The sequence below is a fragment of the Colletotrichum aenigma genome (genome assembly GCF_013390185.1).
Source record: "Colletotrichum aenigma strain Cg56 chromosome Unknown KSG_Cg56_contig10, whole genome shotgun sequence".
Classification (NCBI taxonomy): domain Eukaryota; kingdom Fungi; phylum Ascomycota; class Sordariomycetes; order Glomerellales; family Glomerellaceae; genus Colletotrichum; species Colletotrichum aenigma.
In genome coordinates, this window is record NW_023500916.1 from 675,639 (window position 1) to 701,151 (window position 25,513).

At 52.2% G+C, this 25,513-nt stretch overlaps 12 protein-coding genes across 12 annotated transcripts; 4 read left to right on the forward strand and 8 right to left on the reverse strand.

Moving 5' to 3' along the window:
• Window positions 1-1,469: 1,469 nt before the first annotated feature.
• On the forward strand, window positions 1,470-3,349 carry rglA-1 (Rhamnogalacturonate lyase A; the record flags this gene model as incomplete). The annotated part of the gene is made up of 6 exons (XM_037329276.1): window positions 1,470-1,603; window positions 1,658-2,035; window positions 2,100-2,151; window positions 2,202-2,386; window positions 2,438-3,080; window positions 3,137-3,349. The coding sequence occupies 6 exons, from the start codon at window positions 1,470-1,472 to the stop codon at window positions 3,347-3,349; spliced, it is 1,605 nt and encodes a 534-aa protein (XP_037171434.1).
• A 754-nt stretch (window positions 3,350-4,103) lies between these two features.
• On the forward strand, window positions 4,104-4,552 carry DPM3 (Dolichol-phosphate mannosyltransferase subunit 3; the record flags this gene model as incomplete). Its single annotated transcript, XM_037329277.1, has 3 exons — window positions 4,104-4,151; window positions 4,218-4,286; window positions 4,391-4,552. The coding sequence occupies 3 exons, from the start codon at window positions 4,104-4,106 to the stop codon at window positions 4,550-4,552; spliced, it is 279 nt and encodes a 92-aa protein (XP_037171433.1).
• Window positions 4,553-4,845: 293 nt separating this feature from the next.
• CGCA056_v014036 (uncharacterized protein) lies at window positions 4,846-5,290 on the reverse strand (the record flags this gene model as incomplete). Its single annotated transcript, XM_037329278.1, has 4 exons — window positions 4,846-4,938; window positions 4,995-5,005; window positions 5,061-5,206; window positions 5,259-5,290. The coding sequence occupies 4 exons, from the start codon at window positions 5,288-5,290 to the stop codon at window positions 4,846-4,848; spliced, it is 282 nt and encodes a 93-aa protein (XP_037171432.1).
• A 1,467-nt stretch (window positions 5,291-6,757) lies between these two features.
• On the forward strand, window positions 6,758-7,816 carry CGCA056_v014037 (AB hydrolase superfamily protein; the record flags this gene model as incomplete). The annotated part of the gene is made up of 2 exons (XM_037329279.1): window positions 6,758-7,152; window positions 7,204-7,816. 2 exons carry the CDS (start codon window positions 6,758-6,760, stop codon window positions 7,814-7,816), a joined length of 1,008 nt encoding a protein of 335 aa, XP_037171431.1.
• A 248-nt stretch (window positions 7,817-8,064) lies between these two features.
• Window positions 8,065-8,576, reverse strand: yjgF-0 (2-iminobutanoate/2-iminopropanoate deaminase; the record flags this gene model as incomplete). Its single annotated transcript, XM_037329280.1, has 3 exons — window positions 8,065-8,131; window positions 8,184-8,341; window positions 8,412-8,576. The coding sequence occupies 3 exons, from the start codon at window positions 8,574-8,576 to the stop codon at window positions 8,065-8,067; spliced, it is 390 nt and encodes a 129-aa protein (XP_037171452.1).
• A 1,168-nt stretch (window positions 8,577-9,744) lies between these two features.
• CGCA056_v014039 (putative transporter) lies at window positions 9,745-11,509 on the forward strand (the record flags this gene model as incomplete). Its single annotated transcript, XM_037329281.1, has 5 exons — window positions 9,745-9,949; window positions 10,009-10,391; window positions 10,449-10,727; window positions 10,796-11,171; window positions 11,226-11,509. 5 exons carry the CDS (start codon window positions 9,745-9,747, stop codon window positions 11,507-11,509), a joined length of 1,527 nt encoding a protein of 508 aa, XP_037171440.1.
• Window positions 11,510-11,962: 453 nt separating this feature from the next.
• Window positions 11,963-13,207, reverse strand: CGCA056_v014040 (uncharacterized protein; the record flags this gene model as incomplete). Its single annotated transcript, XM_037329282.1, has 1 exon — window positions 11,963-13,207. One exon carries the CDS (start codon window positions 13,205-13,207, stop codon window positions 11,963-11,965), a length of 1,245 nt encoding a protein of 414 aa, XP_037172128.1.
• Window positions 13,208-13,288: 81 nt separating this feature from the next.
• On the reverse strand, window positions 13,289-14,393 carry CGCA056_v014041 (uncharacterized protein; the record flags this gene model as incomplete). Its single annotated transcript, XM_037329283.1, has 2 exons — window positions 13,289-13,664; window positions 13,708-14,393. The coding sequence occupies 2 exons, from the start codon at window positions 14,391-14,393 to the stop codon at window positions 13,289-13,291; spliced, it is 1,062 nt and encodes a 353-aa protein (XP_037172129.1).
• A 367-nt stretch (window positions 14,394-14,760) lies between these two features.
• On the reverse strand, window positions 14,761-15,565 carry CGCA056_v014042 (uncharacterized protein; the record flags this gene model as incomplete). Its single annotated transcript, XM_037329284.1, has 2 exons — window positions 14,761-15,050; window positions 15,127-15,565. The coding sequence occupies 2 exons, from the start codon at window positions 15,563-15,565 to the stop codon at window positions 14,761-14,763; spliced, it is 729 nt and encodes a 242-aa protein (XP_037172126.1).
• A 942-nt stretch (window positions 15,566-16,507) lies between these two features.
• Window positions 16,508-17,100, reverse strand: CGCA056_v014043 (uncharacterized protein; the record flags this gene model as incomplete). Its single annotated transcript, XM_037329285.1, has 2 exons — window positions 16,508-16,870; window positions 16,945-17,100. The coding sequence occupies 2 exons, from the start codon at window positions 17,098-17,100 to the stop codon at window positions 16,508-16,510; spliced, it is 519 nt and encodes a 172-aa protein (XP_037172127.1).
• A 1,464-nt stretch (window positions 17,101-18,564) lies between these two features.
• CGCA056_v014044 (Satratoxin biosynthesis SC1 cluster protein 4) lies at window positions 18,565-20,253 on the reverse strand (the record flags this gene model as incomplete). The annotated part of the gene is made up of 7 exons (XM_037329286.1): window positions 18,565-18,851; window positions 18,909-18,979; window positions 19,039-19,427; window positions 19,478-19,545; window positions 19,600-19,636; window positions 19,693-19,869; window positions 20,125-20,253. 7 exons carry the CDS (start codon window positions 20,251-20,253, stop codon window positions 18,565-18,567), a joined length of 1,158 nt encoding a protein of 385 aa, XP_037172131.1.
• A 963-nt stretch (window positions 20,254-21,216) lies between these two features.
• On the reverse strand, window positions 21,217-22,017 carry CGCA056_v014045 (UPF0651 protein; the record flags this gene model as incomplete). Its single annotated transcript, XM_037329287.1, has 1 exon — window positions 21,217-22,017. One exon carries the CDS (start codon window positions 22,015-22,017, stop codon window positions 21,217-21,219), a length of 801 nt encoding a protein of 266 aa, XP_037172132.1.
• Window positions 22,018-25,513: the final 3,496 nt, after the last annotated feature.

Below are 25,513 nucleotides of genomic sequence, written 5' to 3' on the forward strand. Positions count from 1 at the left end.
CCATTGATGGCGGCGTTATAGAAGATTCGATGATTTCCCGTTTAAAGAAGGGGTCTGGACTCTGGTCTATTCGCAAGGGTTCACGTACAATATCCATACAGCAAGATGTGCTCGGATATTTCCAACACCGAAACCGAAGTAGAAGTCTCTTGACTCTTCACCTTTCTGGAAAACTTCCAATTCTCGCTCAAATGCATAGCGGCATCTTCCGCCAGAACACGGGGCCGAGATCCCGTTGAGATTGCGAGCGGCACTGAAGCGTGGGCCTGGGGAAATGCCACCAAAGCCCCGACGAGTCAGTGATCGCCGCGGTGTTGGCTGTGCGCGCGCCCTGTCCTGCGGCGGGCCTCTGCTTCATGAAGTCCAACGGTCCCTTGAGTTGGGGGAGAGCGCCAGTCGGACGATACTCCGAAGGATCTCTTATGTCGACAACTTTGGGGAAGCATGGCCTGCTTTGGGGCCTTGCGACGCGCTGCAGCGTTTGGGATCTATTGCTAACGAACAGGTGCTTCGTCTGAACGTCGAAGGCCTCCGGTGAACACCCCCCAGCCGGTTACATCCAACTAATCCTTACAAGCCGCCGCGGCTCCCGTGGACATCTTATGGCCAAGCGATTAGCCAACAGCCATTTGGATATTCTGCTCTAGTGATCGTCCTTGGCACACTGTTCCGGGCAGTAATTATCCCATGACGACCGACACGTCTGTTTTTCATTTCACCGCTCACCACGTGGTGATGTGGTCCCGGTGGGATACTTTGTGTGAATACCCCCAGCCGGGAAGATGGGCAGTGACCAACAACAAAATCAACGTCCGTCGAAACAGTTTGGTGGACGTGAACTGCAAACTGCGTCGCCCTCCTTTTTGCTCGCACCAACCAACAACCTCTACTCCGTAGCTCACTCATAGTAACAATCCCACAGGATCCCTCGCATTACATGCAAACTAGATACCATGCTTCTGGATGTCGTTGATCGTGATTCGCGGATCTTTTGTCTGCTCTGCATTCTATCTATCTCATTCAAAATAAGCTCGTCAGCCGAATGCTTATCGTCTCCAAACCGTAACAGGTAAACAGCTGTGTCTGGCTGCAGCTTCGAGCTAACGTATCACGTAACACCATCACGGACCACCGCCGCCGCCTTTTGCTGCAGATATTCCCGGGAAAGGGCAGCTCGCTCAAGGTTTGGGACGAAATGAGGGGATCTTGCTCCAAATCTATGTACTACGCGTCGCGCCAGAATCAAGCTTTCGGAGAATTGTAGAGGACGGGAAAATGCGTGATGGTTCTCCGCGCGGGAGAACTAGTCGACGATGAGGGGGAATTTGGGTTTTGAGGCGACGATAAGTAGGCTATCTCGCCCGTTGTGATGCGTGTACGAGATGGGAGCGGTCCTGTTGATGAGTAGTTCCTGTACGGGATCCAAGGTACTGTTAATCTGATCGCAAGGTTTCCGATTCGGGGTCGAGATGCACTACATCAGCCTCCTCACCAGCCTGGCGTCCCTCTTGGGCGCGGCAGATGCGGCCTTTGGTCTAGCAGCCGGCAACAGCACGACATACAAAGTCGACACCAACGGCGGGCTCGTTTTTGAAGTTAACAAGTAGGACCTTTCATGAAGATTACCCCATCGATCAGCTGGCTAAGAAAGATGCAGAGCAAATGGCGACATCACAAGCCTTCTCTACAACGGCGTCGAGTACCAGGGCACCTCCAAGATGTCGCAGATCAACTCCGGCCTGGGCGCGTCCACGGTCACGGCGGAGACGGTGGGCGGCGTGGTCAAGATCACCGTCAAGGCGGGTTCGCAGCCGCTGACGCACTATTACGTCGCGAAGCCCGACGACCCGACCATCTACATGGCGACGCACATCACGGGCGAGATTGCGCCCGGAGAGCTGCGGTGGCTGGCGCGGCTGAGGCGGGCGGCGGTGTCGACTGGATGGCACGGTGATGTCGCTGATCTTGATGGGTGTACGGCGTTTGAAGGGAAGGACACGTTTAGGTGTGTGGATAATACGACTCGTTGCAAAATGTGAGTGTAGTTTACGTGCTTTCACGCCTCAGGGGCTGGGTAAGGTTGACACTTTCGGGGCTAGGTACACCTCAGATCGATTCATCGACGACAAAGTCCACGGAGTCACTGGAAACGTAAGTCTGCGCGAGCCACAGAGGAGGTCGTAGCTAATCCTTTGCCGCAGAACGTTGGCGTCTGGATGATCATGCCAGGCAACGCGTACGAGCACTCGGCCGGCGGCCCCTTCATGAGAGACATCAACTCGCAGAGCACCGGCGACCAGGAGCTGTACTGGTACATGAACAGCGGGCACGTCAGAACGGAGCCGTGGCGGTTCGGTCTCCTCGGTCCCTACGCGATGCGCTTCACGTAAGATTCCCCCGGGCTCTTCCTTGAAACTTACCGCTGAAGCGAGATTAGAACCGGCGCGCAGCCTTCGGCCGACCTGGACACCAGCTTCTTCGACGCCCTCAAGATCGACGGCTACGTCCCCGACAGCGGGCGCGGAAGCGTCTCGGGCACAGCCACCGGCGTCACGGGCAACTTCGAAACGGTGGTGCACTGGTTCAACAGCGACGCGCAGTACTGGACCAAAGCGACCGGCGGCAAGTTCACCTCGCCGCTCATGAAGCCCGGGACGTACACGATGAAGCTGTACCGCGATGAGTTCCCGGTGGCAGAGGACAGCGTGACCATCACTGCCGGCTGCAAAATCACCAAGGACATAGCCTCCACAGAGTCGAAGCCGTCGGTGATCTGGCGCATCGGCGAGTTCGACGGCAAGCCGACGGAGCTGAAGAACGGCGACAAGATCGAGCGGATGCATCCCTCCGACGCGCGCATGGAGAGCTGGGGAGGGACATACACGGTCGGCAAGTCGCAGGCCAAGGACTTTCCGATGGCGCTATTTGCGAAGGCGGGCGGCGTGGCGACTGTCGACTTCGACCTCGCGGGAGACCAGCTGGACGGGGTGGTTCTCCGGGTGGGCACGACGCTGTCGTTCAAGGGCGGACGGCCGTCGGCGAAGATTAATGACTGGCAGGCGAGTGATCCGGGTGCTCCGGTAAGTTTCTTGAGGCATATCGATGATGCTGCGAGCGTGCTGACGACTCTGCGTAGACTTTGATCGATTCTCGAGGGGTGACTCGGGGCGCGTATCGTGGATTTGGCGATGTTTACACGTGGGATGTGCCGGGCAGCGCGCTGAAGCAGGGAGCGAACACCCTCACGCTCGGTGTTCTTGGGATGGGGGACACGGCTTTCTTGAGTGCGAATTACATTGTTGATGCGATTGAGCTCCAGGGTAAGGCGGGTCCCGATAGCCCCAGGTAAGCACGGGATTTTCGACGTCATGAATTCATGTAAATATTTCTGTGATAAGCCCCGTCAGATGGCAATTGGCCATATCCTTCGTCCATGCTGTGTAAGACATCGACTGGTGGCTTGTGCCGATCTAGTGAGAAGTCGAATATGTCGGTGGCCGAGTATCTCAAAGAATGGATCAAATGTTAAGAGACTCGTCTGAGCTGAGTAAAAAGAGAGGCCGTATTGGGATGACCGAAAAGAAAAGAAAAAGACACGAAAAAAGGGACTCGAACCCAGAGGCTCCAGCGGCGGTTAAGCATGATCTCTGTGTTCAGCTGGCATACTAGTTCTACCATACTGGGCATATTCACGGTCACTTATTCGGAGCGCTGTTGCTGAGGCTGGAACACAACCTCCTCATATACCTACGTCTCACCATCGCTCCTGCCTTCAGCTTTGACGAAGGTGAAGATGAAGGTGAAGCCCAGCGCAGCGGGTTCAGAGGCAGGTGCAGCGTCATTGGTGGGTCCGTCGCGTGTAACCGCGGGAGCGCAAGCAAGTGCGCCTGGGAGTCCGTGCTCGGCTTAGTCATGCGAGCTCCACCGTAACTTTTGGACAGCTTCGCAACTCCTTTTCACATCTGCCACCCGAATCGTGAACCCGGCAGAATTCAGGATCGCGACGAACCTCAGTTCCCAGTCACTCCTTTGCCACCGCCAACTTCATTTCGACGCAGCCAATTTTCGACAAACGATCACTTTTAGTTAAGGCAGCCGTAACCATGACCCGCGCCCAGCAGACCATCTCCCTCGCGCTCCTCGTGAGCTCGGTATGACCCCTCCCTGGTATCCCACCTCGAACCCGTAAAACAGTCACTGATCGATGAAATACGCAGCTCTACCTCGCCCTCTACCTCCAGCTCATTCCTGCTCCCGCCAAGGTTCAGGAGCAAATCATTCCTGTCGTACGTCTGCTCTTTCCCTCCAAGACTCAGCCCGCAGCTTTCTGGCGGCGCCAACCCCTGCGGCCTCCTTGCAGAAGGCCACCTAGCTAACAAACATCACGCAGCTTCCCTTCTGGGCTCTCGTTTCCTTTGGCGCATACCTCCTCGCCCGACTCGGCTACAACGTCATGACCTTCAACGATGTCCCCGAGGCGCACAAGGAGCTGATGGCGGAGATTGACGAGGCTAAGGCCGACCTGCGGAAGCTGGGTGTCGATGTCGACTAAGGAGCTATGAGGGGAATGGATACCAAAATACCACATGTACGGTTGCGATCGATGCGATTTACTACGACAGGAATGGAGTCTCGGGGTAGATATGGCGAATCAACTCAATTGATGGTGTTCGCTTCCGCATGGCTGAGAACTACAGGACGATGTACCACAATCAGTGCATGCACGAGCGAGTCTCCAATGCTCTTGAGCGAGATTCCGATGCTTTTTTGGGGCACTGATGCGATGTCTTGGGTGAGAGGCCACCAAATGCATTCAATTTAACCAGCCACCGCCATCTACCTAATCTAGTCGAGGCAGCCCGTGGTCTGCAGCCCAGAAATCTCCAGACAGTCGTTCTTAAAGTCGTTCTCCCTCGTCTCGTCGGCGGCGATGATGCACTGTCAGGTCGTGAGCACATGCCACCCCTTTGGCGAGCATATGTATGCAAACTTACCGCGTTGCCTCCTACTTTTTGTTAGCTGTCTGATCTGCGCCCGTGAAGATGACCATCAAGACTTACTCATGAATCCTTGATCCGCACACGCCTGTGTCGTCCAGCCCACGTCGACCCGCTCCTCCATCGGAGGCGCGCCCTCCGATAGATCTTGCTTGGAGCAGAAACATCTTCTTTCGCGCTGCGCTACCACTGTCGCGGCCAGCAATGTGCTGTTCTTCAATTCAGCACGGCACTCAGTCGGTGTTATGGAGACATTCTTACATGGAAGAGAGGATCTTGGCTGCGGACACCATCTTGACGTGAGACACTGCGTGCGATGCGAAGAGCTGGACAGATAACTGTTGGAAGGAATCGTGGTGATTAGTGAACTCTACGACTTGGAAAGTCCTCGCCTTTTAATATTCCATTCACGATCAATTGACTTTGGCAGACACGGCCACTTTGCGACGTCGTCGACAGACAGTTTCCATGTCGCCAAGTCGCAGTAATATCACAAACATTTCGCATCCTTCAACGCCCTACATTGCGTTAGCGAGAACGAAATCACCAGCCACCGGGGGCCTATTTACAGCAGACCCAAGTAGTCGGATCGATCGCCCGCGTGGCGGTTCAGACGATGCCAAGGCCGGTCCAGCGCTGCGTGTCAAACCTTATTCCGACTTTGACGCTTCACGATGCCCTTGCTTTGAGTCAGGAACGAGCTGGCAAGCTTGCTGAGTTTGAAGCCGGGATGAACCAGCCTCATTTTCGGGCATCGTCTGCTTTGTCTTTGCGACTGGGCGACGATCAAATCCATGCTTGGCCTTGGAGAATCGGATCGGTATCTGAGTCGATCTGGCGGACAACGCTCTCCAGGCGAGAATTAACACGTTTGGCGTGGCTGTGCCTTCTCTCCTCCAAATTGTTGCCGTGTCCTTGGCCGTGTCCTCGCCGTCGGCTTGCCCGAGGGATCGACGCAACATGCCGCCGGCAAGCATTGCCTGCTCCCGACGTCTTGGGCCGCTGTAAACTGAAACACCTACCTTTTAAACCACAAAGAGCGAAGTAGACCTCGCGAGTCTGAGTGTCCTAGTTCAGAACCTCGGTAGTTTATTTCATCGCATGGTAGGTTGCTGCGCTGTCAAGTGGACACAACGTAGAATGAGAGGCCCACGATGAAGACAGCAGGCCTGAATTATTCATCTTCTAGCAGGAAACCCTTTTCCTTCTGCCAATTGCTGCTAATTCTGGGCTGGTCGTTGAATGGCTTTTTCAGAAAAGCCCATACGTAACACAAATTCTCTCAATTGCTCCCCCGCGTTCCCGCACATGAGAAGCGACCTTGGGAACCATTAAATGTCCGAACATATCGTATCGACAAGCACACTGAATGCGGGGTTAGCTGTGTGACTGAACCTAATCCTTGCAATGATGCAACCACGCATACCGTATCTTTTCCAGCACCCTCCCTCTCCTCTCAGATAACGCTTCAACTGTCGAGGGGCCCTTCTTTGATAATTACGTGGGGGCGAGAGTTCACCTCCGATTGGGGGTCATTGTTGCGCTCGGGCAACGTTATCGGCCAACTGGGGCATCCGTTTACCGGAGCCCTGGATCATCGGCTGCCGTGCCCGTCTGCAGCCGGCGACATCACCACATCTTCGTCATATAGAAGCAAAAAAGGGCTGTGATTCTGCGAGATACACACCCTCAAGCTCAAACAAGCAACCTAATCGGTACCCCTTGCCCCTCACATACCTCTACTTCCACCAGACCCCATCATGCCTGAACCGCCGTACCCCCTGCACCCGTCGGTCCTCGACCGCATCAACCCGGAGTACAAGGACTTTTACAACAAATTTGTCTTTGACAAGCAGGTCGTGCATCACCAGCCCATTTCGGCGTCCAGGGCCAGCGGCACTCTCATCCCCGGTGCCGGACCGAAGCTCGAGGTCGCGAGCGCGCAGGACTTTCACATCCCACGGAAAGAGACGACCGGGCCCGATATCTTGGTTCGTGCATTCACGCCTTTGGGGGAGAAGCCTGAGAAGGGGTGGCCGCTGTGCATCTGGTTTCACGGAGGCGGGTGGGTGTTGGGGAATATTGACACTGAGAACGTGATTGCTACGAATTTGACCAACCGCGCGAAGTGCGTTACGATCTGCGTGGACTACCGGTAAGTTCCCCCAAGCCTTTCAAAGTGAGTTGCGACTAAGAACATCCCCAGACTGGCCCCAGAAGACCCCTTCCCCGCCGCAGTCGACGACTGCTGGGAATCCCTCCTCTGGGCCATCTCCGCCGGCGCCTCCAAACTCAGCCTCGACACCTCCCGCATCGCGCTCAGCGGCTCCTCCGCCGGCGGCAACCTCACTATCGTCCTGTGCCAGCGCGCCACCACGCGCAGCGACATCCCCAAGATCGCGGTCCAGCTGCTCTCGGTCCCCGTCGCCGACAACACCGCCGTCGTTGAGTCTTCCGCGCCGGAGCACGTGTCGTGGCGCGAGAACGAGTTCACGCCCGCGCTGCCGGCCGAGAAGATGCTGTGGTACCGCTACCACTACCTGCCGCGGCGCGAGGACTGGGCGCACCCGGAGGCGAGCCCGTTGCTGTGGCAGGGGGATTGGGCGAAGTTGCCGCCAGCGAGTATTGTGGTTGGCGAGCTTGATGTGTTGCGGAGCGAGGGCGAGGCGCTGGGGAAGAAGCTGGCGGACGCGGGGGTTGCGGTGGATTTGCATGTTATGAAGGGGCAGCCGCATCCGTTTATTGCGATGGATGAGGCGTTGGAGGATGGGAGGAGGGCGATTACGCTGTTTGTGGAGAAGTTGGTTGAGTTACTCTAGAATTTGAGGAATTGGGATATACTGCTCTGAATATTCACTTGCTCCCGGATGACTCTGACTATAACGTCGGGAAACGTTCATAAAGCCTTTTGCTGAACTCACCGAGCGCATCTTCAGCGTAATGAGTTGTTGAAGCCATAGCCGGCTGGGGAAGTCTTCATTATAAGATTCATTGAGATATCTGAGGGAACAACATTTTTGAACTTTTACATTTGTTACTAAATCTGCTTTTCAGCACGCCAACTAGCTTACAACACAGCGATGCACTCAATCTCAACATCAACGTTGAGAGGCAGAGTCTTGACCGCCACACAACTGCGCACAATTCATCAGTAAACAAGCAGAATTCAATCATCAAGCAACTCACGTTCTAGAAGGCTTGATATCGCCCCAGTATGTGCAGTAGACCTCGTTCATGGCCGCAAAGTCGTCCATGTTGGCCAGGAAGACGTTCACCTTGACAACCTTGTCAATGGTGGTACCGGCACCCTCCAGGATCGCTGTAAGGTTCTTGATGCATTGGTGCTGCAACCACAGATTAGCTACCGCCAAAATATCCCATCGGGACTTGCCAGTAGGGGTTTCATGCACGTACGGTGTGCGCCTGGATGTCACCGTCAATGATCTTCATAGACACAGGGTCCATTGGCACGGCGCCGGAGCAGAAGACCATGCCATTGGCGATGATGGCCTGGCTGTAAATGCCCGGCAGGGGCTTGGGAGCCTTATCGGTGAGGACGGGGGTCTTGGTAGAGGACATCTTTGTTGGTTGTTGGTGGGAGGATGGTGTGCTAGGTTAGGCAAGGGTTGTTGATGCAGGTCATAGTTACTTGGGTGGTTGTGTTGGTTGTTTGACAGTAGTAGTCAAAGGCCTTTCTTGAGAAACTCGGATTCTACATCAGACGCATGCTGCCCGCCGAACTGGCTCAGCAGCATGTCCGTTGTCGGAATCGGAGCACTGCCCGCGGAGAGTTGAGGTATGATCGTCCTATCAACTCAATTCCCCGCACGGGACTTGCATGATAAATGGTTCCCCCCCCTTATCTCTTCTCGATATCTGTTGGCTGTGGATCTTCCCGTATGTATGACACGAACCCCTAACCAACTTTCAAAAGTAACGTTGAATGAAGGATTGAGTGCTACCGACAAGAACGGTTTCTGGGCCCATAAGCCTGTCATTCGCGACCCCCACGGAACGGCCCCTCTTTAGCCGGTCCTCCATCGGTTCCTAATGCCGGTTTGATAAAGCTTCACTTGACTCCACCCGCACCGATACGACCGTTGCAGGTCAAGCTTGAAGTCACGGGGCGATTGGGGAAAATGCGGGGTGGTAGCTGACCTCGAGAATGGATGCGAGCTGCTCTCGCATCGTTGCGTAAAGGGTTTCGTCAAAATCCTGGAAATGGCATCCTTCCGTTTGGCCGTCCTGTACGTGGTCAGCGTTCGCCCAGGTATGCGACCGTCACGGGGCGTCAATCCCGGCCAAGTACGCAACAGCCGGGAGCATAGCTTGAGAGTTGAGACCAGGAAGAGAGCTTACTCTGCCGATCGACCTGGGGTTAAACCGAGCCTGTCCCTTGAGGAACTAGATATCCCTGAAATATTCCTTGGAGAAGGCCCACAGCTAGTATCACCCTTATCTTTAGCTGCCTCTACATACCCCAACACCACGCGCGAAAAGCAGCCGAGGAGATCCTGCCTTGCGTATTAGCCGACCAGCGTGATAAGATATGCTGTGACGTTCGACTTGGGGAAGCGATAAGCACTCCGATTGAGTGTGACCCCAAATGTGACTTTATCTACGCAGGCATCCTGTCCAGTTTCGTCTGAACATGCTCCCTCCTTCATCGCACGACGCCCAAAGCGCGCGACATACCGCCACCTTCGCCTCCTGAGCAATTCGTTACGAGACGACTCCGATTCTCACCATGGGCGACGAGGCTGACAGCAAGATCACGCGGGCGGCCGACCGTGAAGGCTCGATCCGGGAGGGCTCGACGGACGGGAACGAGATTGGGAATGACGGCAAGATCGATGCTTACGGCGACGAGGTGCACGTGGTCGACCACGAGGCGGAGAGACGCTTGTGTCGCAAGCTGGACTTCCGGCTCATGCCTGTGCTTGCCATCATGTGTAAGACAGGCACCAAGCGATCAGCACGTTGTTCGCGATCACTGACTTCGTCTACGCAGACCTGTTCAACGCCCTCGACAAGGGAAACATCGGAAACGCCGAGACCGACGGCATGAGTACCGACCTCGGCTTCAAAGACGGGCAGTACAACCTCATCGTCAGTATCTTCTTCGTGCCGTACGTCGTCGCGGCCCCGTTCGTCGCCTTCGTCGGCAAGAGGTTCGGGCCGGCGGTCATCCTCCCGATTCTCATGTTCACCTTCGGAAGCATGACGCTGCTCATGGCGGCTGTGCAGAACTTTGGTGGCGTCCTGGCGTTGCGATGGATCTTGGGCATGAGCGAGAGCGGCTTCTTCCCCTTGGTCATCTACTACCTGACGACGTTCTACCGCCGCGGCGAGCTCGCGAGACGACTTGCTATCTTCTATGCTGCATCGAACATTGTAAGAGACTTGCTCTCCCCGAAAACTCCCAAGGATAGCGACTGACAAAGGTTTTAGGCTAATGCATTCTCGGGACTCCTTGCCTTTGGTGTCTTTCACATCAAGAGCACGAGTCTGTACCCTTGGCGCTGGTTGTTTATCGTGGAGGGAACCGCCAGCGTTCTCTTTTCCATCTTCGCTTTCTGGTATCTGCCCCGGAGTGCTGCGGAGGCCAAGTTTCTCAACACTGAAGAGAAGCAACTTGCCTTTCACCGCATTCGAGTCGACAGTTCTTCAGTTGTCGGCGAGAAGATGAGCATCAAGGAGAGTGCAAAGGTCTTCAAGCACCCCAGTACAGTGAGACCAACCCGGAATATTTACACGAAATTTGGTTTGCATTTTCCCGCTGACCACTTGCTTGCCAGTTCGGCTTCCTTCTCATTGAGATCTGCCTTGGTGTTCCTCTCCAGAGTGTCAACCTCTTCATGCCTCAGATCATTCAGCGTCTGGGCTACAGCACCGTCAAGACCAACCTCTACACCGTCGCGCCTAATGTCACCGGAGCCTGCATGCTTCTCATCCTGGCTTTCCTGTCCGATTGGCGCCGCCTTCGGTTCCCATTCATCGCGTTGGGTTTTTCTCTGACGTTCATCGGCTTCATCATCTATGCCGCGATCGACGATGTTGAGAGGCAGATCAAGCTGGCTTACTATGCATGCTTCATGATGACGTGGGGAACTTCAGCCCCCAGTGTCTTGTTGTCAACGTGGTACAACAACAACGTTGTGAACGAGAACCAGCGTACGTCATCTATCAGCTATATTTACTCACCAAAAGCTGACTTGAAAATACCAGGTGTATTCTTGACCTCGATTGGTGTTCCGTTGGCAAACCTCATGGGTCTCGTCAGCAGCAACATCTTCCGCAAGCCCGATGCGCCAAAATACGCACCTGCACTGATCACGACAGCCTCATTTGGTGGCACTGGCATCCTTTGTGCACTGTCGCTGGGTTGCTTCATGATTTGGGATAACAAGAGGAGGAACAGGGCGCAGGGTGTCAACCTGACTGCCAGTGACGTGCCAACATCCAAGCTGAACGATGGGCCTAAGAGCCCCGACTTCAGGTGGTTCCTGTAAGATTCAAGGATATTGTCTAGGAGATGCTGGACTAGTATTGAAGATACACAATTGGAAAAGGCTTCATGTACCATGAACATCTGATTGACTCATTGACACTGACAAAGGCGCTCGTCTGCCTACTAAAATGGACCAGAAAGCGAGCTTGTGTAGATTAACATGATCAGGTTGAGATCTTCGTTGCTTGCCCTTTGCAAAATCTAGTACATCTGATTTCAATCTGTCTTGTCGTCCTAGTTGATCCGACCTGTTCCAGTCACCGCTCTGGCGCGTCACACGGTATCTGATCAGCGAGTAACAAACATTAAAGAACCATCTAAATGCTAACCAATCTCAAGTGCAGGCTAAGATGCCTCATCTGTCCCATTTTTTCCTAGGTATTGTGTCCTCATGCCTTCTTCATTCATATCACCTTTCTGAGAACCAACGGCCTACCCGATCAGTCGATCTTCATCACATCAATACTATTTCACGAACATTCTCTTTGCCGCCCCAAAGACTTCTTAACTTGGCTCGATATGCCTCCTTCACAGATTTCATGCTGTCCTTCTCAGTAGATCCTGGCGCTAATGGTTCCGTTCGAGTATGTTGTGAGTCCCACCAGCCAACACGAGACCATTTGTTGTTCTCTTCCTCCGCTACTATAATTCCTTCTAGAATTGACCAACCGGTTTGGACGACAATGAGTGCGCTCAACTTTGAAACAGAGTTCTGTTGCAATCTGGGGTCGTCGGGATAGTCAATAATTGCCGGCATCTCCATCCCCTCAACAATGATGACTGGTATCCCATTTTCAGCACTTATGGTTGGAAGTGGGATCCCTATCATCAAGCCACGCACACGAAGCTCGCCCTTCTTGACCTCACCAAATGGCGCATCGGCAGATACGAGCTGAATATCGTGACTCAAGATTTCGAAGTCTGGATCCTTCTGTTTCTCGAGATGCGTGTTGATCCATGTGACATCGTCATCGTAAGCCGACCAGCTCCATGTCGGTGTGGGCCTCTCGACAGGGCCAGGACGTCGGACTGGGTTCTTGTTGTCAATTTGAGCGAATTGTGAAGACCACAAAAGCCCCGATGGCAGATCTGATTTCCAAATACCACAGATGTACTTGTCTTTCAGAGCCACCGCAAACTCTTGCGCTATTGCAGATATTGCCGGCAAGCGATCGCTCTGATATGTTACTTTTCGGGTGCAATACATATCCACAAGCTCACACCAGTATTCGAGAAGCTCACTGGAGTTGAACTGGGCATCACCAGGGTTCTTGAGTATTTCCATCACATCCGAGAAGGTTTCTTGCTCCGCAATGCCATACCCAGGATGTGTGTGTGCCTTTCCGATGATCCAACCATCGCAATGCTGGACAACCTGTTCTCCACAATAGCAACTCCATGTTGTTAGATTATTCAGATACTGAAGGCGACGTCTTGAGAACAAGAGTTCCTGGAAGGTCCAAGCTCTAGTATACCACGGCTCGGGGTAGTCGAAGTGGTACGGCGTGAGAAGAATGGGGACTTGGACATAGTGCTTCCCACGCTTTCCGTATGCCTTGATTTTGAATATGGGCTGAGGCGCCGTCATATCTCTTGCCGGTCCAATAGTCGCATGCCGATCCCTGAGAAATCCTTGCTTCACGCCTTTGGCTGCCGAGGCAATGATTGTGAACGTAGCACACTGGTAAATGTTTCCCATTTTCCCCAGCTCTTTAGCTTTGAAGTCGTAATCGTCTTGTATGATGCAGAGGGCATCAATCCACAGAAACTGGAAGTTGAGTTACCTGGTAACTTTCATAGCGTCCTGGATCGTAGGGTCGAAGTGGTGTAGCTCTATTCCGGACATGAGATCGTTCTTGTTGCCGATGTTCAGCATCGTCTTCTGGATACCGACTCCCCAGCAGTACGACAGCGCAATGTATCGCTCCCTCATGTCTTGGGTGACTGAGACCAGCTTGACCTTTTGTTTGCAGGAAACATCCAGGAGAAACGATGGCATAGAGGAGGGTCGATCCTTGATACCACATTTGTGGTCAATCTCGCATTTCCTCAGCCAACTCTGAATCAGAGACATCGATCCCAAGCTTTCCGGTGTTGTGTTCGATGGAGAGCCGACGTAAGTCTGTCTGGCATCTCCGAAGTCTCCTAATATCGTTCTTCGGTAAGCAGTTGGTCATTCATGCATGATGAGCAGCTTACTTGCCTGGAAGTCCCAAGGCAAAGAACGACACCCAAAATGAAATCCATCGCACACTCTTGAATCGTTCTCCGGCTGGGTTAGGCCGCATAATGATGTTAACATCAACTTTTGCTGACTGGTCGTCATAGTCCCCCGGGTTGTCATCGTCGATATTTGTGTAAGCCAACAGGATTCTCACGAAGTCTTCTGCTACATCTGCGGCAACTGCCCCGACCGATTCGTCGTCGCGTGATGCGGACCGCCAGGGTAGTTTCCTCATGACTTGACATAGTCGTTGATACTCCTTCACCTTATCTTCTCCCATAGAGGCTGCGAGGGCTTCGTAGTGCACGTTTGACCAACGCCCGTCATGCTTCTGAAGGTTGTACTCAACTTTGCTGCATTGCTGCTCCAGCACCACCTTAAACGCTTCGAACTCCAGGCGCTCTTGGATCATGGTCCAGAAAGCGCACCCGGATGCTGCCATCTGTTGGACCTTACTGGTAGTCACGTCGAGCCGGAAATAGTCTTTCGACTTCGTAAAAGCGCGCTGGAAAGGCTCTGGAAGTGGCTTGACCAATATACCGATGCATTTGTCGCAAGAATGTTCCCCTGCATTAAGCGCCACAATAGCTCGCTTCAAATGAAGAATCTCGTAGTCAGTCTCGGAGGGAGGCCCCTGGTTACCTCTCTTCTTGGTCCTCATTGTACTAGAATCTCGAGCATCTCAAGATACTCGATTCCAGCCCGGCGATTGATCTGGTGCATTTTAGGCATGTCAGATCGAGGAAAGCGGAATCAGGCTATTCCCCCCTCCCTGGTGCTCGCTGAGCACATGATGTATGATCGCAGCCAGGCTGGCCAATGGTTGAATATGCGGGGCACTTCTGCCTAGATCAACCTACATGATGTCGTCAAATGCTCGCCAATGATTGTCGGCCCACACGTAAGACATTGGAAAAAGACAAAGAGCGAATTTACCGAGTGCATGGGAGAGTCAGAGGTCAGGTTGCAGCGGTTAAGATCCAATATTCCCTAAAGCCAACGGCAGGCCCATCATTGTCAATGTAGCTCTATGCACCCGTAGTTTGCGCAGGGTTTTCATGTCGACTGCCCTCCTGGTTCTTCGCCTCTCGCGTGAGAAGATAGACCCAGTATCCACAGCCCCCATACTTGGTATCGTCCTGGTAAGCCTTGTGAACTTCTCTGAGCCCCTGCCTTTTGTAGATATTCACAGCAGCCTCAAATGATAAGATGAAGACGTCAGCTCCCATTTCCTCGGCAAGTCGTACACCATGCTGAACGAGAGCAGTCGCAACACCCTTGCCCGTGCTATCGGGATGAACAGCCAGGTAGTCAAGACCTATAGCACGGTCAGACTCCATCACACGATGAGGAGCTGGGAAATGTCAATTCCCCGATGGACATTCTTCACTTACTGATGTACCTGCCCTCAGCCAAGATGCGCTCCTTCTCGGGGCCGCAGTCATTGATGCCGTCCATGCTGTAGGGCTTCCACCATGCGCCGTCGCTTCGTTCCTTGATGGCGTTCCTCTCCTCCTCGCTTACATCGGGAATCTGCGCATCTGCCCATTCCGGTGCATCCGCGTATTTGGCGGGCAATTCCCAGCGTGCGTAGCCCACGAGAGCACCCGTCTCGGGATCAATTGCCTTGAAGTGACGTAGCGTCTCGCGATTCTTCAGGAGGTTGTTCGGCATGCGCTTGATGACTTCGCCAATGAGAAAATCGAGTTCGATATTTTGAATCGTCCAGCCGAGTTTCCAGTTTTTGTCCGTCGCCCAGAAGGCGTTCATGTTGTTTCGCGCCAGAGCCGGAGCATCGGCGAGTGTGCAGGGCACAATCTTCCAGGCAACCATGATTCTAGGGTTAACTGCTAGCTGCTAACTTACCCCAACGGGCAGGAGTTGATTTGTTGTAGGAGCTTGACGCAAAATTAACCTTTTGGTAGAGTTTTCATAAAGTGCGCTAGGACGGATCACCATAAATGCTCTTTATCGCGCCCATTTGTTGTTTCTTGGATACGTTCAAACACGCTGCGCTCTACGTGGCCTCCTTGAAGCCCTGCCGGTTATCCGGACTGGGATGACGCTGCGGAATATGACACGTTTACGACCAGTCTCCTTTTGGTAGGCAGGAGGCCTCCCCTTCGATGAGAACACATCTCCTCCCGAAGATCTCGAAACAGTCAGCTTCTTCAAATGACGCATGAAGAAAACTGGTACGGTCCAAAGTGATATCTCTTTCTGGAATACTTGGTGTTTTTTGGCCGGATTGCTGTTTCCCCCCCCGGAAGCCGTGAGCACACAAGCGGGCCGTCAGTGAATTCTCAAACTTACATGACACCCGGTTCGGGACTTTGGTATTGCGACCCCACAGCAAAGCTGGAAGATCAACCTAATTCCCACGCGTAAGCACTCAAATGAGCTTTCGAATTTTGACTACCCTGGGAGCTTGCGGAGGATGTAAGTTCATATATGGAAGATCACGCCCGGAGATCGGCATCGGCGAGCGGGATACAACACCGATGTTGGTGGGGCCGGCCCGGTTTCTTACTCGGGAACATGCACGATCTTTTCAAATATTGTCATCGCTTGAATAAAAGCTGTTGCACTGGAGATTTCAATTGAGGTTGACACATACAAATAAGAAATGGTCTAAGTTGAGTGTCTGAAGAAGTCGGCCATAGTGCCCAACTGAGCCGAGGGAAATGAGACCAGCCGCCAGCGCCCGAGCCTGAGCTCATTGTATCTAAATTCATTCTAACTTCCCTTAATATTTATCAGGGACAATGGGAGTCTTCAAATTGCACGGTTGTAACCCGAACGGCCGTCTGTCTCTGCAGCCTTGTTGTACCCAGACCGACCGTCTTCCTCACGCTTGTTATACCCAGAGCGTCCATCTGTGGTAACAACTGTGTCTCCGTTGTCATTTCGACGGTTGTAACCAGATCGGCCGTCAGTGGTAACAGTGCCCTCTTCAACACTGTTGTATCCAGATCTTCCATCTGTCTCTTCCCGCTTATTGTATCCAGAACGGCCATCGGTAGAGACAAGGGCTTCGACGTTGTCGGTGCGAATGCGGAGACTCGAGCTTTCTTCGTTGACAGCGAGCATCGCTTGTGGGCTCCTATGGTTTCCAAGGACGATTACGTTGTTGTTGATCTATTGCAGAGTTAGCATGATAAATCTTACATGGTTACTTCGTTGCTTGAAGAAGGAAAAGAAAAACAACTTACCGATGACAAAAGACTGTCAATTCTTAAGACTTCAACAACCAAGGCACAAAAGACCAAGGAGATAACGACTGCGCCAAAGGCAGAGCGACGCCCATTGCAACGGTTGTTTGAGGTCGGGGCCGACACATGGGTCGGGAGAATAGGGCCCTTTTCCATAGTTGACTGATAGATTATGGTGTTGATACGATGTGTTTGTATGGATGACAGAAACGGGCTGTCGATGGAATCAAATGGGACTTGACTGAGTTAACGAAATGTGAAGACGTTATGTTTGATTATTTCTACAAGACCATTAAAGCGCGGAAGATGATTCATTATAAATATTCTTTCAAACAACAGGCTACCATCATTTACCACAACGAGGCAATCGCGTACAAAGTCTATGGGGGCAATTAGTGAGGCACAGCTGAAGACCCCATCGCTATTGCGCCCGAGTAGTCAAATGACACAGCCTCCAACAGTAGCCCCCATGCAGGCTGGACTCTAAATCGTGGTCTACGATGACATCTTTCGGTCATGCCGGAAGGCAGCAACATTTGTTCAATATTGAGCCGACCGATGAGCATGCAGATATTGTGTGACGCCCCCAACCCAAGCGCCCGGTGAGGTAAATGTAAGATTCGCCAAGCTGTGAGGTCCAATACGCCACTGTTTCCCACCAAAATCTTGGGCCCTGGCACCAACAGCACCAACAGCGCAAGTTATCGCCTTCTCAGGCGGACAACCCCCGTTGAAGAGAGCGCCAATTCTAGTTCCTTGTCGACCAGGATTTGCGCCTCTTGACAGGCTACTGGGTCGGGATCTGATTAGGTGTGTCGGATCTTGCTCACCGGGGGCCAGGCCCGGCTCTGGACAAGGCATTGTAGTGCGAGTGTGCCAGCTTCCAACGAACCAACAGTGAGGTTCTAGCAGTGTTCAGAGTACCTTTCTATCGGCCCCCAAAAGTCCTTCCAAGACGTGTGGGGGTTCTTACTGGTGACCCGAGTGAAATTACTGTTTAACGACTTACGATGCATGATACGACGACACCGAAGGCGGCAACGTCGCATCGATGGGGGTGTTCGGCGCCAAGACGTAAGTGCGAGTTTACCCACGTGCTGCGCCTGGTAAACATGTGCGTGATAAGCCCATCATCATGCAGGACGACCTTCAGCTGGCGCGGGCTAGACTTGTTAGGGAAATGCGCGTAGTTGCCAATAAGATTTGTGGTGGTAATCCGGGCGAACTGCAACATTTCTCAATCCTGCGTCCTTCAGCCCTATGGAGATCGAGACTTGGTGTTACCGGAAACTTCAATCGCTCTCTGCAGGCTTCGGTGGATATAGGAAGGAGTTCCGGTGTGACATGTCTTACTAGTGATTGGCAGGGTTTGAGTACGTCGACGCCAAGGGCTGGCAGGCAGACAGTGTGATGAGAAAGATGGGCTGATAGTCATCTGCCCGGGCTTCACCAGGCTGTGTGCGAAGAGGTTCCCCTTTTGGGGATCAGGCATGATACCATTGTGAACCATGGAAAACTTGGAATCAGTATCGAATTAAAAAGAAATGGTATCTTCTCCGAAAATGGTCAAATCCGTTCAATATGGTACATAACATCCTCCTCCGGTACAGGTACATATGGCTACATGTTTGGAGGCTTAGACGGCGTCTGGGGAGACGATATGTCATCCATATCGAGGTTGTCCAGGTCATCAAACTCGCTCAAATTGTGCGATAATGTAGACCTCTTACTCCTGGGTGTCATGTTTGAATTGGCGCTTCCTGTGAGGGCCGAGTTGAGGCGCTTCTTCTTTTCTGACTGCCCAAGAATGAATCTGACAAAGAACTGGCGCAAGTTGGGTATGCAGGCTGTGAATACCCCCACATACAGCTCAATGTCGGACCAGATAACACTTGGCATCATGGCGACTGCATGTGTTAGTTTTATGGAACGGCACACTGTGTTGATTCGGCTTTGGCACATACCAGTCGGATTCAAGGGGTACTTCTTGAACTCCAAAATCTGCGTGATGCGGTAGCAGCACACCACAGTAAGGCTTGGCAGTGTCAGTCAAGGTGGTCATCTTGAGTGGGCAAGCTCGTGGCAAGTACTCACAATAAGCCGAGCCCAAACATGAACATGATGGCAAACTTCTTCTTTGTGGCCAGGTTCATGTTCCAAATTTGCGTCGCCGGTATGATGAGCATCCAGACGTCCAGAGCAATGTTGATGCCCGCATGTGCAAGGGCGAGCTGCACAATATCAATGCACTTTCCAGTCACCTCTCCTGTCCAGAACTTCCAGGCCAGGCTAATGGGCTGGCATTGAAAGAGGCCGACAAGAATAAAGATGATTCCATTCAGGATGTTGAGAATCAATGTGACCCAGAGAACGATGCGCACCTTTTCGCCGGGCAGGTGGAAGATTCGGAGGTACATGAAAAGAATAGAGGCTTTGATCAGGTCGATGCAGGAGTGGTAGAGGACTTGGAGAGCATAGAAAGCCTGAAGGTTGTCAGTCCGGTGATTTAGCCTGGAACACACAGGCGAAGTACCTTGAAGAAATTCATGATCTGACGTTCGTTCAAGGTCCAGAGGTCTTTTCCAGCTCCATTATTTTCGACTAGAATTTTCGTCAGCGCAACCTGCAGCGGATGGAAAACAGTTGGAGACTTACGGTAAAAGTGAAGCGACACGTATCCGAGTAGAATGACCTTGTGACATTTCAGTCATCATTCTGATGAATGTTCGTTTTACAGCTTCGACTTACATATGACACAAGAATGGTGTAATCATCCCAGCCCCATGGCGAAAGTCTTGCAAACTTCGTGACGACTCGGAGAATTACGGATAGCGTAGGCAGAATGGCGAACAGGACAATGCGTACGATCTTGGTAGCCTGTACTTCGTCGTTTAAAGGAAAGTCGCAGGCGGTCCAAGTTATATTCTGCGTTTCTGGGAAATGTTAACAACAGCAACAATAAATGTGAATTAACGTTTCAGAAATCCATACCCAGAGCGCCTATTAGCGGGCAGCTTACGAGAGAACACCCCTCTACGTATTTGATGTAATCTTCATCCTGGCAAAGACAGGTTTGGTCCCCGGGAGAACAATTCGTCTGATTCAGTCCGTCCAGCAGACATGGAATCTTCGATAAAAGTCAGTGGAGAACTCTTTGGAGACGTAGGAAATTGTGCTCACAGCGCATGGTGGGTTGTCGTCGAGAGATAGACCAGGGATATCGGGAAGGTTAGTCGGTGCGGGGGGCCGTTGAGCGAGGATCGTCGTCACGGAAAGAGCGAGCAAGGCGGGGAAGAGACTCGTATACATTTCGATGAAGCCGTAGGTCGATGTGGCTCCGACCGAGCGATGCTGTCGAAATGTCGTAATACTTCGATATCGTCTCCGAGCCCAACTCTGATAAGCCACTTGTTTACGGACTTTCGTAAAGCGCCAAGAGCGTCAAAATAGTTGCATCAAGATGACGTTCCTATATATATCGCGAGGAAAAAGCACTCGTGGTAAAGATGAATGCCCTTCACGACGTGGGTTCTTTTTGTTAAAGGACCTGCCTCCGCCCGTCCGTTCTGCGTGGCTTGCAAGACATTGATGAATCCAACCATGCTCAGAGACCCGATTGCAGTGGCCTGAGATATGGTTCCGGGCCCCGTGTCTTGGAGCGGCATTCTCCATCGCTCAGGAACTGGGCGTAGGGTGGCATCGGATGGAGTCTCGATTGATGGCCCGAGAATGAATTGGGTTTGGCGTGGTCAGGCAAGACCCTTTATTTGGGTGATCTGTTGAGACGTTTGCGGATGTTCCAGGGCTGAGGCGGCTTACATACTATCGGCGGCTCGCCGTAGTCACGCGAAGACATCCGACTGACGACGATTGCCCCTCAAGCCACATATTGAATGCATCGTGGCGAAGGGGCGGGGGTTGATTGGAGGTCAATGGCAAGGGAGACTAGAGAAGCTATTTGGCTTCATTCTCATTCGATTCATTCCACAACTTCAGCCTTAAGCACGTCTTCCAGAACCGACCTCGAGGCAACCTTTGAGCATTCCCGATGAGTATAAATGCCTGACGATCTGTCGGCAAATCGTCTATCATCCAAACTAGCAATACCACCGATCATTAACACCAGCATTAAAAGCCATGCAGATTAGCACTGATGGAAATTGGAAACAAGTCTATCAGTTCGCTGATGGGAATCTATAATCATGAAACTCCGGCTGGTCAATGAACGAAGGAGACATGAAAAAGAGGTGGTAGGCCAAGTACCGTGACCCCTCAGCCGCCCACCGTTCCCTCTTTCTCATGCTGTACTTTAAGCTTTTTCTCCGTCTTCATAAACTCGCGAATGCCAACCGGAATATCCCCATACAGCTTCTCGTCCCACATGTCTTTGGCGATCTTGGGGTCTTTCGGCACCCAATTTGTTTCTGAACCGCCGCCGTCGTCATCTATGCTCATCGTATCCGCAACAGCTTCTCCCTTATCTTCTTGTTGTTCCCTCAGCTTCAACTGCGCCTCCGCGTTCGCCGCCGACCATTCTTCCATCTCCTCCCTGAACCGGTCCCAAACGCAATTCACACAGCCGCTCATACAGCAATTATCAGGCTCCTCGGGCTTTGGGGGTATTACGACCCCTGCGACCGTCGTACTCTTGGCGCGCATCTCTTCGAGGCGCTTCTTGCGCTCGGCAGGCCCGGCGAGGGCGGAGCCGAAGACGATGGCGGCCTTCTCAGCCGCGGTTTGCGGGGGCGGCGTCGGCACCGGCTGTGCAGAAAGAGCTTCAGCAGAGGGTTCCGGGTGGGACGGGGAGAGAGGCGAGGTCTTACGGCCTTGCTGCTCCTCCTGCTTGGCGGCGGAGGACGAGGGTGGCTCCTCGGGCTTCACGTCGGGGATCGGCTGGGGGCTCGTGAGAATGGACTCGTAGTAGGCGCCCAGCGGGTGTGCCTGGGGCTTGGAGGGCTCGATCGGATCGGGACCCGTCTGGGCTTGGATGGTAATGAGGGCATTGCGAGGAGGGCGCGCAATGCGAGGCACCAAAGGCCTGAGGCGGGGGAGGAGTCTACCAGGTGTCGACATTGTTGCTGGTGTTTTGTATCGAAGGTCCTTGGTCCAATTCAAGGGTTGGAATTGGAGAGTTGGACCTTTTGGTGGCTGCTGAGTGACGCAGGACGCCGACCTGGTTCACTGCAGAGCCGAAAAGGAAGCGGAAGCGGGCGACTGGAATGCGGTCATAGCCGCGGACGTCATCGGTCTAGGATTTCTGCTTATGTAATGGTGGGAGCATTGCATCACGTGGTCACTTTGGGCCAACCATTCAGAATGATGTTATTTCTTTGAAATACCATTATCGGCCGTATATTAAGAATAATTCTCGATTCATCGCTTAATGCTGAAAATTTTGAAGAAAATATATCCGAAAGTTAAGGCGTTGAAAGAAGGTTTTCGATTCGCTTGATATCAGACCGCACCAGAGACAAAGGTAGGTTTGATAAATTAAGCAGAAGGTGGAGTTTTGCCCGCAAAGAAACATTCTGCGTACAATTCATAATTCGGAGAATTTGAAGATGTCCGATAATATTGGGTAAAGAGCTTGCATGCGACTTTTGTGGCAGGAATAGAGGTCTTGTGGGAAGGCAGAGAAAGGGAAGTATGGAGGGAGGGTCACTTGATTCTAAGTGGTTGGCTCAAAGCAAAATTCACTAGTTTTAAAGGGTTCAATTGCTGATTTTCAAGATGCGGGCGGTTGGCAAAGATAAAGTTGGTGCACTCAGGTGCCAACCCCAACCACAATCTCACCAAGTAACTTTCGTTCATATGAGACAACCTAAAGCTGCGTCCAATTGAGCTTGTCAGAACGACGCCCAATGATCTCACCCTGGTCACCTTAAGTTTAACTGCGCACAAGATACTTGGGAAGCTCTTGAGTTCTATCTCGACTGTCAAGATTTCCAAAACATTGGACATCTGCAGCCATAAGCTTTTAAACTCCTACGACAGCATCTGACTACCAGATCACAAACATTCTCTCTTCAAGCCCGGGCAACTTGAGGGCAGCTCCATTCATGTATCGGTCGAGGAAACACTCTCCTATGAGTGAAAAGCCGTCTCCAATATCGGACTTACGCAGCAGAACAGGAATGCTGCAGCCATAGAGCACACAAATCAAATCCCCTTTCGTTGCCTTTTCGGTAACCATGCCAATACTTCCTTTGCGAGTAAGCATCAGTCGCAGGGACAACCTTACAACTGTATCGAAAAACCGCCCAAAAAAGGTGGAAAAGTAAAACTCATCTTCATTCGGTGCGGCGTCTCTGGAGTCGCTGTCATCCTGTAGCTTGTCGCGTAGGATGCTCTCGAAGCTGCGGCCGTGGATCTGAAGGAGTCTAGTTTTCTGAAACCATTCCTGTAATTCCTTGGGACCGGAGGAGCCCGATCTCGCTACGATCCGCGCAAGAAGGCAAATAAAGTCCTTGAAGAAGTCTTCAGTGGGCATGGCGAATCTCAAGTATCGATCCTTCCGGTCCAACACCAAACTTCGGCACACACTAATCAGGATTTCCGTTGTTGAGTATACAGAAGAATTGAGGCAACCCGAAAAATGCAGAGAGCTCAGTTCGGAGCTTTGGATGAAGTCGAAATTTTTCGATCCTGCCAAACCATCAACCACGTCGATGATAACTCCTCGGGCGTATAGTGCTGGACCTACGAATTCGAAAATGGCTGATGTGTCGTCAGAGGCTGAATAGTGGACTGAACTGTCGAATGCAAGGTGCTTTGGGCCGCGAAGATTTCCCACATGAGCTTTACAGCTTTGACTGGTCATTGAGGGAATTACTAGAGGATTTCGCTTCCTCCAGTCAGGTACCCAGGATGGCCGCAAGGAGCCCGGCGGCGCGCTATACGTTGAAGCGAGACATATGATGTCCAGAGACTTGTGTTCAGCGATGAAAGATTGTGTGTAACGCAAGTAGACCTCCGGGGCGCTGAGAAAGTAATCGACTTTTAAGCCCGATGGGTTGGTAGAGAGCGCCAGAAGGCCATACAAACGATCTCGATCATCTGTAGCGTTCATACAACAGAAGTATGCGGCCAAGGCTAGAAGAGGCAAATTAAGCCTAGCTCCTGGCTTCTTTCCGGCTTTATACAAGTCCCAAGCTCTTCTCCGGTTATTGCCATTGGTGAACGCAATCGTTTCCTTAAGTCCACCAGAAGTGCATTGGTCGGCCACTTTTATGCTTCGGCAAATTGCCACCCTACTAACGTTGCGCATGCCGCACCAGAAAGAGACGCTTGAGGACAGAACAAACTCCTGCACAGTCCAGATCCTAGACCACCATTCACGAGCGAGGAGATTTGTCAGTGCTGTCCAGTGGGCGCGATAGTGATCTTGTTGTAACATGGATCGAAGTTGCGTAACACTGGGTTTGCGCCGAACGGTTTGGTCAAGGAACCGTATGAAATTGATAGCAAGGTCGCTGTCGCTGGACGCCTCTCCGAGCCAGACAATGACTTGTTCAGCCTTCCGGTAAATGAGTTCCATGTGCTGGACTTGTTGGGCTCTCTCTTCCAGATTCGTCTGGTCGATACAGATGGAATCAATCCACCACCACTTGCCGTCAAGCAGAATATCCTTGGATCTCAGTGTTTGAAAGAAAGATTGAAGTGCGTCCAAAACTGGGAGCAGACGTTTTCCGACTTGCATCGTAAAGATATTTGAAGCGTCTTTTCTATCGGAAACCCATGCGTAGCTAATGGAATGATAAGGAGGGAGCGGTTGATCGATGGAGAAGGCTTTGAGTGCGGCACATGCATGTTCACCATCTTGGATGAATTTCAATAGCCTGATCTGATTGTGGTGGATTGGGGCATAGGTGTAGAGATTAGGATGAGCCATGATTGTTGTAGTAGACCAAGCTAGAGGCAAAGGTGCAACCTTGTCGAATGAGTGCAATGCTCGCGGTGATTTCGAGTGGAAAGAGATGAGGGGTGTGTTTGCATAAGAAGTGTCCCTCTAGGTCCTAGTGAGGCAGCCGCGAATTTTGTTCATGACTCTGCAAGGTTCCTACAATGGCACCAGTGTATGCAGCAGGTGTCAAAGGGGGGTAAGCGAGACAGGATCTATTGCTGTTGATTGGGCGGATGGGTGGATTGGTGAACGGAGGTGCCCCTGCAACTGGAGTAAGTGTAAAAAGCTACCTAGTACTTGTGACAACTTCTAATCTGAAAATTTTCACTCAAACCGACAGTTTTCATGAGTAGGTATGAGTCCGAGATTGGTAAGTCACGGTACTTAGACACCTAGGTAGGTAATCACACAACGCGTAGAGTCCAGGACTATGATTTCCCATAACATGATAACATAACAGGAATCCTCACTCTCACCATTCCCGTCATCAGCACATCAGCGTCCACAACCATCAGGTGTGATGGCTACATTTGCATCTGAACTAGGCATGTTTGTGGCGGCACTCCAAGCGCCGCTCCGCCTGCCGCATACGCTACGACGTAGTTCATTCTTGGACGGTTCTCGTTCAAAGTGCTCATGTGTTAACATCCTTGATGCTGGACATGC